Source organism: Chelonia mydas, chromosome 8, assembly GCF_015237465.2.
Source record: "Chelonia mydas isolate rCheMyd1 chromosome 8, rCheMyd1.pri.v2, whole genome shotgun sequence".
Lineage (NCBI taxonomy): Eukaryota > Metazoa > Chordata > Testudines > Cheloniidae > Chelonia > Chelonia mydas.
This window is the reverse complement of record NC_057854.1, coordinates 18333291-18347797: the sequence shown is the minus strand read 5'-3', so window position 1 is coordinate 18347797 and position 14507 is coordinate 18333291. Positions and strand designations below refer to the sequence as shown.

The 14507-nt window shown below is 44.6% G+C and overlaps 1 protein-coding gene across 6 annotated transcripts in view; it reads left to right on the top strand.

Moving 5' to 3' along the window:
• The window catches only part of PPP2R2B (protein phosphatase 2 regulatory subunit Bbeta), a 261285-nt gene that overhangs the window by 90676 nt on the left and 156102 nt on the right, over window positions 1–14507 (top strand). The window contains exon 1 of one of the 6 annotated variants that reach the window (XM_007054359.4): window positions 1536–2648. The exons of 4 other annotated variants lie outside the window; for them this stretch is intronic. In XM_007054359.4, coding sequence (XP_007054421.1) covers window positions 2579–2648 — 70 coding nt within the window. In that variant the 5' untranslated portion in view covers window positions 1536–2578. Of the gene's footprint in view, window positions 1–1535; window positions 2649–14507 lie in introns of those variants that run through there. One more of the 6 variants, XM_043520667.1, reaches the window with a different exon arrangement.

Sequence of the window (14507 nt, the reverse complement as noted above, 5' to 3'; positions counted from 1 at the left end):
TTAAGTAGGCCCTCTGAAATTCACCCAAATATCATAAATGGTGAAAGGTAGGTTTGAATTCTCATGTTATCCCAAAGTGTCATTAGTAACAGAGAAGGAATTATCTTTTTCTAAAAAGATTTTATTCACTTGATTTACCCATTTGGGGACAAATCATGTTAAGAAGTGTGCATTTGATCCTGTACTCATTGACAAAATGACAAAGTTCCCAATGAATTAAATAGTGCAGGTTTAGACCCCCTGTGTTTTCAAACAAAAATTGCTTGTCTTTATTATTGACAGCTTAGACTATTCAAACTTTAATTAGATGTATTTATATTATTAGCACCTAGGTGCCCCATAGATGAAGGCTGCATTGTGCTAGGTGCTGTACAAACAGAGCAAAAAGACCGTAAGATTTTGGGGCAGGGATTGTCTAAGTAAAATTTTAAATCTCTAGAATGTAAAAAAGTTGAATTTACTCTTCACATCTTATGATGTTCTTGTATTTCACTCATCTTGGACAAGGATTGTTGACCAATCATTTTTGCTTTCTGGGTCTCATGCACTGACTAGTACCATACTGAAATATTTAAGGGCTAATCTGGTACTCCTATCACAGGCAAAACTTCAGGTGGAGTCACTAACAGTTTTACCTACGTAAGTACTGCAGGATCAGACCCTTAGGCTGCAAAACTGCAGAGGAATCTTTATGTTCAAACACAAAAAAGGCTTCTGTTGGACTAGAAATATAGATATAACTTCATGGTATTTCTATTAATTATTAGCATTATGGCAGAGCCTGGAGGCCTCAACCAAGATTGGGCCCCATTGTGCTAAGTAATTTACAAATGCATGGTAACAGGTAGTCCCTGCCCTCAAGAACTTCCAATCTCAATACATTAAAAAAGGGAAGGCTGGGAAGGAAAGCAGAGGCCCAGAGAGAAGTGACTTACTCAAGGTGACACAGCAGCAGAGCTGGAAACACACTTTTATAACCCAATTCTCAGGTTTTTTTGAAACCCTTTGCTAATGAAATGCAACATTTGGGCCTAAATTGCAGCATCCTTTTAATTCTGCCTTATGCTTGCGCTCTTGCGATACCCACAAGGTTCCCCTGGTCCAGGTGAGCCTTAGGCTACCATGGTGATAAGCATTATCGCACCCATTTTACATATGAGTAAACCTGCAGGCATTGAGAGGTATTTAGGCACCTAGCTGCCATTGAAATCAGTGGGAGTTAGGCACCTAAACACTTTTGAGGAGCTGGTCCTAAGAGTCTGATCCTGCATAACCCTTACTGCCATTGAAGTCAGTGAAAGATAGGGTTGGTGTTTTCTCCTACCCCAGCCCTACCTGATGTGCCCAAGGTCACACATCTCTCAGAGGCAATGCCTGGGATAGATCTCCTAGCCCTCTGCTCCATCAGCCCTGGCCTAAAACAGTAAACGCCCATGCACCGAAAGCTGGCGCCTTTACACCGCATTGGAGCCCAGGCCGGTGCAAACATGCCTGCGACCCCGACCCCAACCCAAACCCGCTGCTTCAGCGGCTGAGCACTGTGAGCGCAACAGGATCCGTTTCGCAGCCTTCCTCCTCGGCCCTTCCTAGCGGGCTGATCAAAGGGTGCCCCGGCTGCTGCAGCGCGTCCTGCCTGGGGTAGAGGGCGGAGAGCAGCGACCCCCTGGGAGGCGCCAGGTCAGCCACTCCCCGGGCGCCTCGGTGCCTCTGCTCCACTGCAGCAGAAAGGTGCGCGGCGGCGGCGGCTGCCGGCGGGGGAGAGTCCCCAGGCTGCCGACGCGGTTGGACGGAGCCGAGCTGTATGGGAGGAGCTTGGGCTTTAATGCACCATAAGGCTCCAGCACCCAGCAGCCGCCGCCGCACGAGCTTCCCTTCAGCCGCCTCCTGCAGCGGCCCCTCGCCTGGAGCCCGCGGCTGCGAGCGGGGCGAACCCCGCAAGGCTTGCGGACCCAGCCGCTAGCCTTGCCCCCGCTAGGGAAACACCCAGCAGGGCCGCAGCTCTGCAAGGTCCGTTTCCCTCCCCCCCCCCCCCCCCCCACCAAAAAAAAAAAAACCCAACCCCGGAGCCGCGAGCTTTGCAGAAGCGGACACCATTTTGTGGCTAGCGGCTTCCTGACTGGGCGAGCCGGGGACTGCTGCATGCGGAAGGGAGCTCGCCCGGCGCCAGGGGAACCTGTTGGGCACCGCCAGAGCCCAGCTGCGGCACTTCGCACGGGAACGGGGGCTTGCGGCGGCTCCCCTGCAATTCGCCCGGCTGCTCCTGCAGTCGCCGTCCCTGAGAGGAGGAGGGAATTTGGACCTGGTGCTGCAACAGCATCCGCCCCCCCTGGGTGGTGTAGGAGCCCGGGGTTTGCACCGTCCCTGGGCGGAGAAGGAGGTCTGGACCTTTGCTGCAGCAGGAGGAGGTGAAAGCTTGCTGGAGTGGTTTTCCTCCCCCCCCCAACCCCTCGTAGGGTAGGACCATGCTGTGCTCAATGCAACTCCCCTCCTCTCCTCTCCGCTGAGCCTGGCCGTGGTGGGGCGATGATGGATACTTGCCCGCTTGTTCTCACTTCTCACGAAAGTAAGCCTGCTGTAAATGGAGGAGGACATTGATACCCGCAAGATAAACAACAGTTTCCTGCGCGATCACAGCTATGCCACAGAAGGTAAGTGCATGCTGGGGAGCCGACCGCGCGGAGAGCCGCGTTCCGCTGGGGACGGGCAGGGGAGATGCCTTGGTGGGGCTCAACTTAGACCCAGGGCAGATCCGGCCGCAGATCGGCCTCCGCATCTGAAGAGCGCGGCCCCGGGGGAAAGGCAAGGGTGTAGCAGAGCTGGTCGCCATGGCACGAAGAGGGCGAGAGGGTGTCGCTGGAATGGCAGCGGGTTGCCACCGGGGGAGTGAGGAGGGGCTTGGGCATGGAGCAGCAGGTGGATCCGGACAGCACCTCCCTTAGGGAAAGGCCAGAGGGGCTCTGTGGGGGTGCGGGCAGGGCCGATGCTGTGCTCTCCCCTCTGAGTCACAGCCAGGGTGAGCTTCACTGGGATTCGGCTCTGCTCACATCTTTCTGTGTCAGCCTCGCCTACCCACTCCCAGATGTCACCAGCCTCCCTCTTTTGCGTTCATGATGCCATGTTACAAAACGAAATTTAACTCTTGCTTGCCACAGGGCAGGGCCTGCCCGTTCATTCCTCTTCAGGATTTTGTTACGCATCCAGAGGAAGGTAAAAAGCCCCACGCAACCGAAGGCCCCCCAAAACTACTGATGTGCGATGAATAAATCGTGTCAAACGGAAGGGCTGAGAGCAACCAGCCAGGTTCCGACACATGCGTTCAGAATGCAATGGGTGTCCATGTAGTTATTAATTCTGCAGCAGTGGTTTTTGCTGAATCAACAGTGAGCGGAAGTGGAGGGGGTTTAAAGTGTTCAACATCTGGGATTTGCCTTGCAGGGAAACAGAAGGAAGAGGTGCCTTCTTTATTCGGTGTCCTTCAGTTAACCCATTAAAGAGGCTAGGCAGGGCTGTGTCTGGTAGATTTTCACTATTAAGGATGCAGTTCTACCTCCCACTGAAACCAGTGGGAGGTTTGGGTGTGGAAGGAATGCAGGACTGGACCCCAGCTTTGCAGATGAATAATGATAGAAACATCTCTGCAATACTGGGATGAATCTAGTGGAAATCTGTGGTATTTCTCCAGGTTGATGCTGGTATAGCTGAGATTAAAATCCTGCCCACTGCTCCTGCAGTTGTGTGAGAATGAACTAATTACATATTTGTAGCAAACTGCCTTACTGGTATCATGCTGTCTTATTAATAGTTTTTTACCCCTTTTCACCTTCAGAGTATTCAGAAAACATTAGTAGTCTCAACACACGCATGCAAGGCAAATAAGTACTACCGTTCTTATTTTTACAGATGGGGAAACTGAGGCAAAGAGAGAAAATGATTTGCACACTGTTAGATCTCAGAACTTCCTGTCTCCTGACATGTTATACAGATCCCTAGACCAACCCTCTCATTGAGGAAACAATATCTGTTTAGTTCTAAATTTGGAAATTGTATTAATTTGCCCTTTCACTTATTTCCTATCTGTCTTTTGGGAGGTAACATGGCTTGAAGGAGTGAGTGTGGAATTGCAGGTCAGATGATTCTGAGCTCTAATCCTTACTGCCATTGGATGACTTTGGCAAGTTACGGCATCCTTGTGCCTCAGTTTTCCCATCTGTCAAATGGGGTTAATGCATAACTCTATTTTGCAGGGGTGTTGTGGAAGCTAATTAACACCTTGCCTGTTAAAAGTGGTATTTAAATACAAAGTATTTTTAATTACTGCTGTGATAAATGGAAAGATTTGTGGAATATCAAATAGACGTTGAATTACAATTTGAGAACATGATACGTTATATTCTGACAATATCACTGGCATCTTCAGAGTCTGAGTGTATTTTTTTTTTTTTTAATTTTAAATTCTGGGAAATACAATATATAATGTGAATGAAAATATTTTATTGGGGTTTATAATTATTTCCACAAAAATTAGATGTTCCTCTTGAGACTTATTTCCTGTAAGGTTTCCACATGAAGAAGTATAACTTGAGTAGCGTGTTACAAAAAGGTGAATTGGCTTTTGGAATTCTGCCAAAAACAGTACATACAGTACCTCATCTCCTGCTAAGCATTTCAGGTTTGGTCACTGGTACATTTGAATGTGGCTTTCCTATTCTGGTATGGTGGGGGTGGGAGATCACATGGCCTTGTAAAGTTAGAGTAACAGAATGCAAGATGAAAAGGAGTACTTGTGGCACCTTAGAGACTAACCAATTTATTTGAGCATAAGCTTTTGTGAGCTACAGTTCACTTCATCGGATGCATACTGTGGAAAATACAGAAGATGTCACATTTCACATTGCATTCTGCCACAAAGAGGCAGCCTCTACCAATGGGTAATGCCTAGGAAGGATGGATAGGAGAAGGACCTGCTTGCCTCTGTTAGTATTTCTGATTCCTGAAAACCTGCAATCTCAAAACTCTCTTGCTTGTCCAGACAAAATGCAGCTATTGTTCAAAAAGAAAAATGAATCCAGTGAAACCTTACAGGGAACCCCTTAAACAAAAAATCCCTTCGACCAGGAGTCCAGACTAGGCTCTTTACTGCTTCATTCTCCTGAAATGTGACACTGATAGGACGTACACAGAGAAAATCAAATGTATGAAAGGAGAATGAGATTTTTTTTTTTAATCTAATGGCACATCCAAATGGGAAAATAGATTGTTCAAAAGCCTGGGACACCTAGTGATCCACCGTTTAAAACACTGATCATGTATGTACAAGGTAGCACTGCTTGTGGGCAGTTGAAATGTACTGGTCAGTTTCCTGCCTTGTGGGCAGCTGAAATGTACCTGGTCAGTCAAAGGGGTGCAGCACCCAGTGCAGCCTGGACAGGGATGGCACAGGCCAAAACATCCAGAAAGGTAATTTGGTGAGGATTTGTGGGAGGCATGCTGACAGCCCTTTCTTGATGTAAGGGGAGAGGGGCGGTGCAGACATCACCCTCTAGGGGCAGCTGCTACAGCTGACACATTAAGTGCCATTTGACTTCCACATTGTTACCTGCTTGGAAATCAGGATGAGTGGAAAGATGACTGGCTGAGTTGAACCTGCAGTGATTTAAACTAATGCTAAGAAGTCTGAGTATTTCAAACCTGATGCTTAAACTTTAAAGCTATTCCTTCCAGCTGTTGCATGGCAAATTCCTCCAAGTTGTGCCACAGAATTCAAGGAAGAAGAACAGCTTAATGCAACAAACTAGAGAACCATAGTGCCTCCTCTCCCTAAAAATGAAATTGAGGTACCTTAATTATACCCCTGTTCATCTAATAGGGTAACATACCAGGTCAGAATAAAATGTCTGTTGCTGGACTTTAAGAAGTAGATGAAAATATTTCATAGCTGAATATCAGCTGGTAGTTTATTTTGCACCTATCATGCTTTGATGGACTTCTGATTCCTCTTGAAATATTTCTATTAGAAAGAGGCTCAGTGCGCTGTGAAATGCTATAGCTCTTTAGTGCATGGTGTAAGTAGAAAAAGATCACTGGAAGTTGTGTTGTCCTCTCTTCCACCCCACCCCCCCGCGCGTGACAAAAGTTGCATATGTCTAAAAAGATTTGATTGATAACATTTCTTCTAGTAAAAATGCTTACGATGCCTTGTGAAGACTTGCTTTTGAAATGAGGTTGCCCACAGGGTGCTTAACTGAAGAGGTAAACGGGGTTATGTAATTTGGGTTAGTGAAGTGTTGTTGCTACTTAAATCGCTTTGATATTTTTATGCAAATGCAGGATAAGTGTGGTATTTCAAATGCATTCACTTGAATGCCTTATCTTTGAGCAATGCTCAGACCTACCAGTAATGGAGGGAAAAAATCAGTGCTATTAAAACTCAGCTTTACAGTTGCCAAGAATTATCAAGCTATTGAATATAATAAACAGAATCTGTGTAAAATTACTGGCAACTGTTATCATGAAATTCACCAGAGTTATAAGACAATGATTGGAAAAAAGACTAGCCCAACCTTTACAAAAAAACATTACAAAAAATTTCATGGCGGAGGGATTGCCATTCCATTCTAGGTCACTTTATGACCCAGAAATGATATAAAATTTTCAGAATGGGAAATATTCCATAAAATGCTCCAGACATACTTTTTTGCTTTTTCAGTGCATAAATCAACCTTCATGTGAACAGCAATTTTAAAGTTAAAAATGCAGAGTCTTTGTTTGAAAATAGATAAAAGGTCTTAATTTGTCCTGAGTGAAAAGCAACCTGTTTTTGCTCCACAGAGGTTCCATTTTTTGAGCAAAATGTTTGATTTAAAAGCCCCTTCTCCCCCCCCCCCCATTGGACCACTTTCCTTAGCTTGAACCAAAAGGTGAATCCGTTATATGTTTAAGTCTTCAGATTTCAATGTGATTATTTTGCATAGCCCTGCTATTTACCCAACACTTCTCTGAAACCCTCTAGGTGGCTTGCAGGACAGAAAAGTACTGATTAAAAAAAAATGTGAATAATATCAATATGGTTCTTTTATGCTTCTAACGTTGAATAAAAAGTGCTGGGTTCATGATAAGTTGCTTGTACTCTGCAATTTCCAGTGCAAAGGGAACTGCAGCTATTACCACTTGTATCTAGTAAAATAACACTTCAGTAAAAGGGACATCATTTTTTAAGCTGAGTCTTGCAAGCCGTCTGTGTCTGATGATTCGCCTTGATGTCTGCATGCATTCTAAGAGCGGAGAAATTTCAGGATTGGTCTTTTTAGCGGCAGCTACTACATTTGGCTGACCTTGCCACTAAAGCTTACAGAAATCTCCATTCCTTCTAGTTTTGTAGGATATATAAAACTTAATTTTATGAGACTCGACAGGTGCCCTTGCCATTCCAGACATCTGTTAACCACCTCCAAAGAAGAGGGCTAAGCAGGTGTTTCCTTCAAATTGCAAATGTCAGATATAGTGCAGTAGAATCTGTTTTGTATTCTAATGTTTAAAATCGTAAATACTCCGCAGTCAGGAAATGAAAAAGCTAAAATCCCCGTAATATTCTTAACTTGCCTGCATTGCACATATGGGATCCAAGTTTGCCATGTTTGTGACTTGTCTGAGAATTGCAGCAATGTGAGATGTGGAATAATCACTCAGCAGTGCTCCACCCACATTTCCAATGATCTTGCACTTGGGATAATGCAGAGCTGTGCAGAGAGCTACTGGAGAGTTGTCCAAGAGTCCCAGATTGGCACTTTTTTACTATCAAGAAGCTTATGGATGTGGGTTAAGGCTAATTGAAATCCACAATCCACAAAGAGTTTACCCATTCAAATCATTTAGGTTCCACCTGAAAAGCTCTTTCTCTCACCACTCTCAGCAGCCTTCTTCAGACTTCCCATCCCAAGTTCCTCTTCTTCCAGAACCTTCTTATTCATTCACAGCCCCCTTCTTCCTCTGCAGCCTTACTTCTTTGAGCCCCACCTTTTCCTCCTCAGCCCCATGTACTACTCCCACACTTACTAAATGAGGTTCCTTCCTCTTTTGCCCAGGGGCCAGCGAAGAGATCTCAGTAGTAAAAACCTGGCTGCAAAATTGGGTCACCCATGTCAGTCATGTGCAGGCTGACTGTTATGCTTCCTTGCCCACAAACTCCCATTTCCTCAGCCCACCTGGACTATGAGACTTGTGCTGCAATGGCCTTGACATGGGCAGGGGAAAGAATCCCCTTGGGTGTCTTGTTTTGGAAGTACTAGCAGCCCTTGCAGTGACTGGATTCTCCCCTGAGGCTGCTGGGAATGGGCATGAAATGTAGCTATTGTGATTTTGGGGTCAGGAGGAAGCCAGGTTGTCTGAGAAGCCTGCAATGAGGAGAGAATCATTGGAGGGAAAACTGTTGGGGTGGGTGGGGATACCTGAAGAAGGAAGTGAGGACAGAGCAGCAGAGGGCTTAATTACATATGCTCAATCAATGCAGTGGAATGGTTTCTTGTAAGAGCAAGTTCTGAGGTTTTGGATCCGTGACTGAAGGGTTAAATGACGTGACTAATCCCATCCTATTGGCAATCTTGCTTGGATTACTTTCATTACTTGTATGAAAGACTTGGTAAGGACGGCTAGTGGGCCAGAGATATCGGACGCAAGACTAACTTTTGCAGTTTGGGGGCCAAATGCTAAAATCCTTCTCCCCCTGACTTCAGTGAGAGATCTTTCTGGAGTTAAGATAAAAAGGGCCTGAGGCTATGACCCTTTTGGTTTTGAAACCGACATGGACTGAATATTAGACATTATGCTATCAATCAGGAAGACAGCTGCACATCTGTGTGTGAGAACTCATGATCCTATCCGCATCTGAATGCCAGGAAATCCCATCTCTGGTTTTTTGTTTTTAATTAGTATTTTATTATTTTTAACATCTGGAAATAGTTCCCCCCCCCCCCCCTTTGCTTGCTCCCCAGGTTTTGCATCTCAAATCAAACTCTTTCAGTTCCTGCCAACATGATAGTACCTGCAGTGGTCTCCTGGTCATGAGGTGGGTCAAAGGGTTCTCCAGTGGCATCTCGACTCCTCACAGAAGTAATGTAGGCTCAGATCCTCAAAGATACTTAGGCTTCCATACTTCATTGCAATCAGTGGAAGTCCCTTTGAGGATCTGGGCCTTAGACTAGCTCTTTTCCAGGGAAGGGAACCACACAGTGAGTCTATCAATGAGTAAATAAGGACTTTACTGAAACAATCACTAGGTGGCTCCCTAACAGGAAGCTAGTCTTCATATCTTAAATAGTGTGTACTGAGCCTTTTCAAAGTGTAGGATCCTCCCAGGCATTAATTCTGTATGCCCTAGGAATCAAGCAAAAATGCAAGTGTGCTTCATTTGTAGTCTTCACACACAGAAACTGATCGGAATAGAAAAAGCCACATGAAATCTTTCCCCTTGTTTTCTCTCCCTCCTTCCACAATTCTCACACTACTTGGCATATTGACTGATGTATGGAACATTTTTTTGGTGGATGGAACTGGAATCATGTCCTGGTTCCCCTTGCATTTACACTGGTGCAAATCAGGAGTAACTCCATTTGACTTCAGTGAAGGTACAGTGATGTGAGAGGAGACTCAGGCCTCTGGGTATCGAAGATTCCAGGGGAAAATTCCAAAGGCGAAAATGCTCTCGGGCTAACTAACCCATCCCCATGGCTAGTGAACGGTTGTTCCTGACATCCACCTTTCCATTGCTTTGCTGAATGCCCCGTGCTTGGGCTCCCTTTGCAAGATTGTTCCATGATTGAATAGATTTTACTGTTAAGAAATCAGCCTACATTTTCCTTTTCTTAATTTAATTGTTTCATGTAGTTGTAGCCCCCTTTTCCAACTCTAAATTATCTTTGCCCTCTTTTCTGTCTACATTATTACCATGGACTAGTCATATCTGCACTGTGTTCTGGTTTTGAAGAAGTAGCTTTTAGAACATGTAATCCCCCCACTCCGCCCCGCAAAATGAAGACTAACCCAACCTTTACAAAAAACATGTACTTAGAAGCCATCTCACCAGTATCTTGACAAGGCCGTAAGATATCTTGGAGTTGTCAGATGCATAAATCACCTGTCATGTATTGCAAAGGGCAGGTTTAGTTTCTTCTGCGGGGGGTGGAATCCACAAGCTTTCATTGCAATTAAAGACAAAAAATTTCTGTTGCTAATTTCCTCATATAGCTGGATCCGAGATCATTGCCCATATGCTTCCCCCCGCCTTCCTCCAATTGCCCAGCAACCACATTGGTCTTTGATTCATTTGTGTTGTGTTGTATCTAATGCTGCTGGCAGGCATTCCAGGACATTCTGCAGAGTGCAAATTAATGCATTTTCCCTACACTGACAGAATTTTTAAAAAGATTAGTCTGCTTACTGGGGCTGGTTTTTGCTATGCTGGGAACCTAAAAGCTTTTTACTTTCAGTGTCAACTTGATAAGAGCTCTCTCTGGCCATGACAGCAACTTAAAAAAAATCTACAGTCACCTTCTTGAAATAGCAGCTTCCCCACCCCCACTTTTTCTCCTGCACTTCATTAAAGGTGAGCATTGTCCAATATCTGTTCACATGGAATGATCCATATTATTGTTTGATGGGGCAGGTAATTAACCTAGGAACCTCATTAAAGTTGTTATAACCTATAGATATTTTTGAATATGAAACTTAACCCTTTCCTCTACCTGCATTGAGGGTTTGTTTTTTTTTTTATTTTATTTTTTTAAAGCTCCTCTTTTTCTCCCCTGACCTTCTCCACTCCTACTGGGTCTGAGGGAGTCCCGATCTGGACTCTTTGTCTAATCCACACTGAAAATGAGACCCTTAGAATTCAGCCATTTGTGGTGTATTGCGTCAAAGCTGACTGGGAGTTACTTTAATCTGTGGATTAATAACAGAATAGACCTACTTGGGGACACCATAAGACATGGATTACTGGCGTGGTTGGGGGCAGTTAATCATGCGAATCAGAACACATTGTGACCTATCCCAGGGAGCCACTCTGGTCACAGTGATAGAGCATCTGCTGCACTCATCTTCCCCTTGTGCAGAGGAAGGGGGTAGGTTAGATTCTTTTCCCACACACACCCTGTGCAGACTAGGACAGCTATGGTCCATGGGACTGAGCGATAGCCCAGGGACTTTCCCTCTGTGCCTCCAAGGAGCTTTGCACCACTCTTAACAAGAGCCAGTAGCTAAATATCACAGTCTAGCCCTATAGATCCAATCCAGCCCCCCATTACAATCAATGAAAAGACTCTGTATCCCGGGCCATTTTGTCACTGAATTTTTGTATCGCGGTAGGGTAATATAAGTAAGAATAATAGAAAATCAAGGGAAACGGTATTTTGCCCTTCTGTCAGAGGATCTCAAAGCACTTTACAAATGCTCATGAATTAGGTCTTAGACTACGTTTGTTCGAGAGGGCATTGATACTGTTGTCTTGGATCATCATCTATAAAACACAAGTGAAATGACTGTGAAAGTGCTGGGAACATGATATCAGATCATCTGGCTTCCATCCATTTGCTTTGGACACAAGACCATCCTTTTCTACTGAGCCAGCATCTTGACACTCTTCTTTAGTGTACTCACTCCTGTCATTCTAAATCCATTGGAGTATAAAAAGAAAGCCAGATCCCCGAATAATGCCTTTTGTATAGCAATCTTTATATGGGAAAAAGGTGTTTATGACCATATCCTTGAGATCCAATCAGGTTTATACTGGGAACACCAGCTGGCATCTTCATTACAGGGGTACCCCTGTAATGTGGCCTGTTGGTAGTTAGGAGACTGAAAGATAATGCAAGGAGTTAGACCATTTGGCATAATCACTTGGTCCTACTTCCCTCCAAGAGTGGTGGGTGTGATTACACATGGAAGGTTAAATTCTTTCTGAGTTTTATACCAGTGTAGACCCTGGTAGAGAGCTCTGATAGAAGAATTTCTGAGCATCCAGGTTGCAGTGATGGAAAGCAGCAATCACAGTCTCACTTAAAGGGAGAAGCGGGTCTGTAAGGGGCCAGCACAACCCCAAAAATGCCTGAAAAGGGGACTCTGCCAACACTGCCAGTGGATGGTGGATGAAACTTAATTGAATGTGTTTATGCCGGAGGTTAGACTAAATGATCACGAACTGTCTCTTGGGCTTGAAATTCTGGGAATTAAAGTGGCTCTGCACCTCTCCCAACGGGACCCTGATAGGGCTCTGCAGAGTGACATGGAAGATGTCTTTAGAAACTAAAAAGTCTAGCCTGTTGGCAGCACTGCCAGTGTGCCAAAATGTGCTAGTCACGCCATTCGCCTGAATGAATCCTGTGTGTTCTGAGTGCTAGCAGAGGTGAGGTTTCGGTTGGTGTGACAGGATGCTGATTAGGTTGTTTAAAAATAAAAACTCTTTTAAATTTTTTCCTCCTGGTCTTGGTTGCATGACTGAAGTGAAAGAGCTTATACCAGCATGCTGAGCAGGTCCAAAACTCCCAGCTATGTTCAGGGCTTAGGCACTGCATGAGCATCACCACCACTACGTACGTGGGCCAGTGCAGAACCACAGAGCTGGTCTGAGGCTTACAGCTATGTGTATGGCTGCTGCAAGATTTTGAGTTGTAGAAGGTAGCCGAGTCTGTCTGTCTAACTGATGACGTGAGGGATTTAAGTGCCTTGCCACTTCTTCTGGGTTTTAATGATATCTGTGGCTACATCTACAATACATATCCTACACCCCACCATGAAAAGCAAGCCGCATCCATGCTGCAATGCGTAGCCACATGTCAGGGAGAGGCAGCTGGGAAAGGCTCCAGCGCATCCCTGCTGCATCTACTAGTGGGGTTCCTGTATATCCTCTGGTATAACCTGTGAGAGAGTGCCCCACTGGAACCGTCATAATCACTCCCCCAGGAGTGAATCCTTCTTGCAGCGCAACAAGGGTAAATTTAGCCCTTTAGGAGCCAAATCCATTCTGCCTCTGAATTCAAGGATTTTATTCCAGCGATAGATTTGGTGGGCCAAATCTATTTGGGTCAATATTAAAGCTGTGTGGCGTGAAGTAATTTTGCTCCCCATGGGTTCATATGAACATTGTCTTTGAGTTTGGGATGTCTGGGCTCACGTTGACTTTAGTGGGAGCTGTTTATGATCAGTACATCCTGACAAAGCCCTGGCTGGGATGGTTTAGTTGGTGTTGGTCCTGCTTTGAGCAGGGAGTTGGACTAGATGACCTCCTGAGGTCTCTTCCAACCCTCATCTTCTATGATTCTAAGTTCAAGTGACTTTCAGGATCTCAAAGCAAAACACAGTAGTAAATGCTGAGTGTTGATTGAAATATATATATATTTTGTCTTCGAACCACAGATTTTTATTTGTATCTAAAACCAATGATCAGCTGAAATCTACTGGAAAATGGGCACCACCTCACTCAAGTTTCATCACGAGTATTAGAAAATCATTCTGTGAATCTGGGCTGAATTCCAAGTCACTAACAGAACCCCAAAAGCCAGAGAAATTCATGAGATTTGTGGTGTTTCCTTATGATGTCATCTTCTCTAATAAAGATATTATAGGCCCATTAGGGTCAATATCTCCATTTGAAATAGTTGTTCATGTGGGTTTTTGCTCATCGTATTGTGAGCTTGATTTCTGGAGAGGAAACATTTTGAAGGAGCTGTAATTCTTGTGATTGAAAGGGTTTGTTTTCTTGGAGCAGCTGCAGTCGTGCAACTCTGCAAGGAATGGGAAAGGCCAGCGCAGATGCACAGTGAAAAGTATCCTGTTGACTTGGTTTTAAATAGTTCTTGAAATCTAGAAACAAATTACTAGAGATCTTGCACAGTGCAAGTGCAGAAATAACAAATGGAAGTGTGCAGTGGGGGGAGATGGCAGGTCAGAAGGGAGGGAAGCTGTTGTCATCTAAGGATCTCCAAGCACATTATTATTCTTGTTTGTTACAAGGACCAACCAAGATTGGTGCCTGGTTGTGCTAGGTGCTGTACAAACACAGCGTAGTAGACAGTCCTTGTTCTGAAGAGCTTATAATCTAAATAGAACAAGACTGTTTACTCTGCTTGTGTCGATGTGATGGTGGCAAATGTTATGTTAGTTCTATAACTTTTATACAGGCTTTATCTATATAATAAATCTTATAAAATATATCTATCTCTTATACATTATTAGTATTTATATATGTATACAGGCATTATGCTTCCCCCTTTTCCCTGTTGAGGAGATGTCCGCCTGCTAGCTGAAGTGTAAGTGCTAAAGGGCAGCTCATGTTTTTTTAAAATGTGTTTTAATGTTCTTTTGCTGCTGCTGGAAAGATCTTGGCCTGATCATTCTGGAGATGGAGTCTTCTCTTTATCCCCAGAGCAACTCTTTGACTCCCCTGCATAACATGTCATTGGAATGAAAGCATTACTAGCTGCGAGCATTCAAAACTGATGTCAGGCCCCCAAAATAATAAG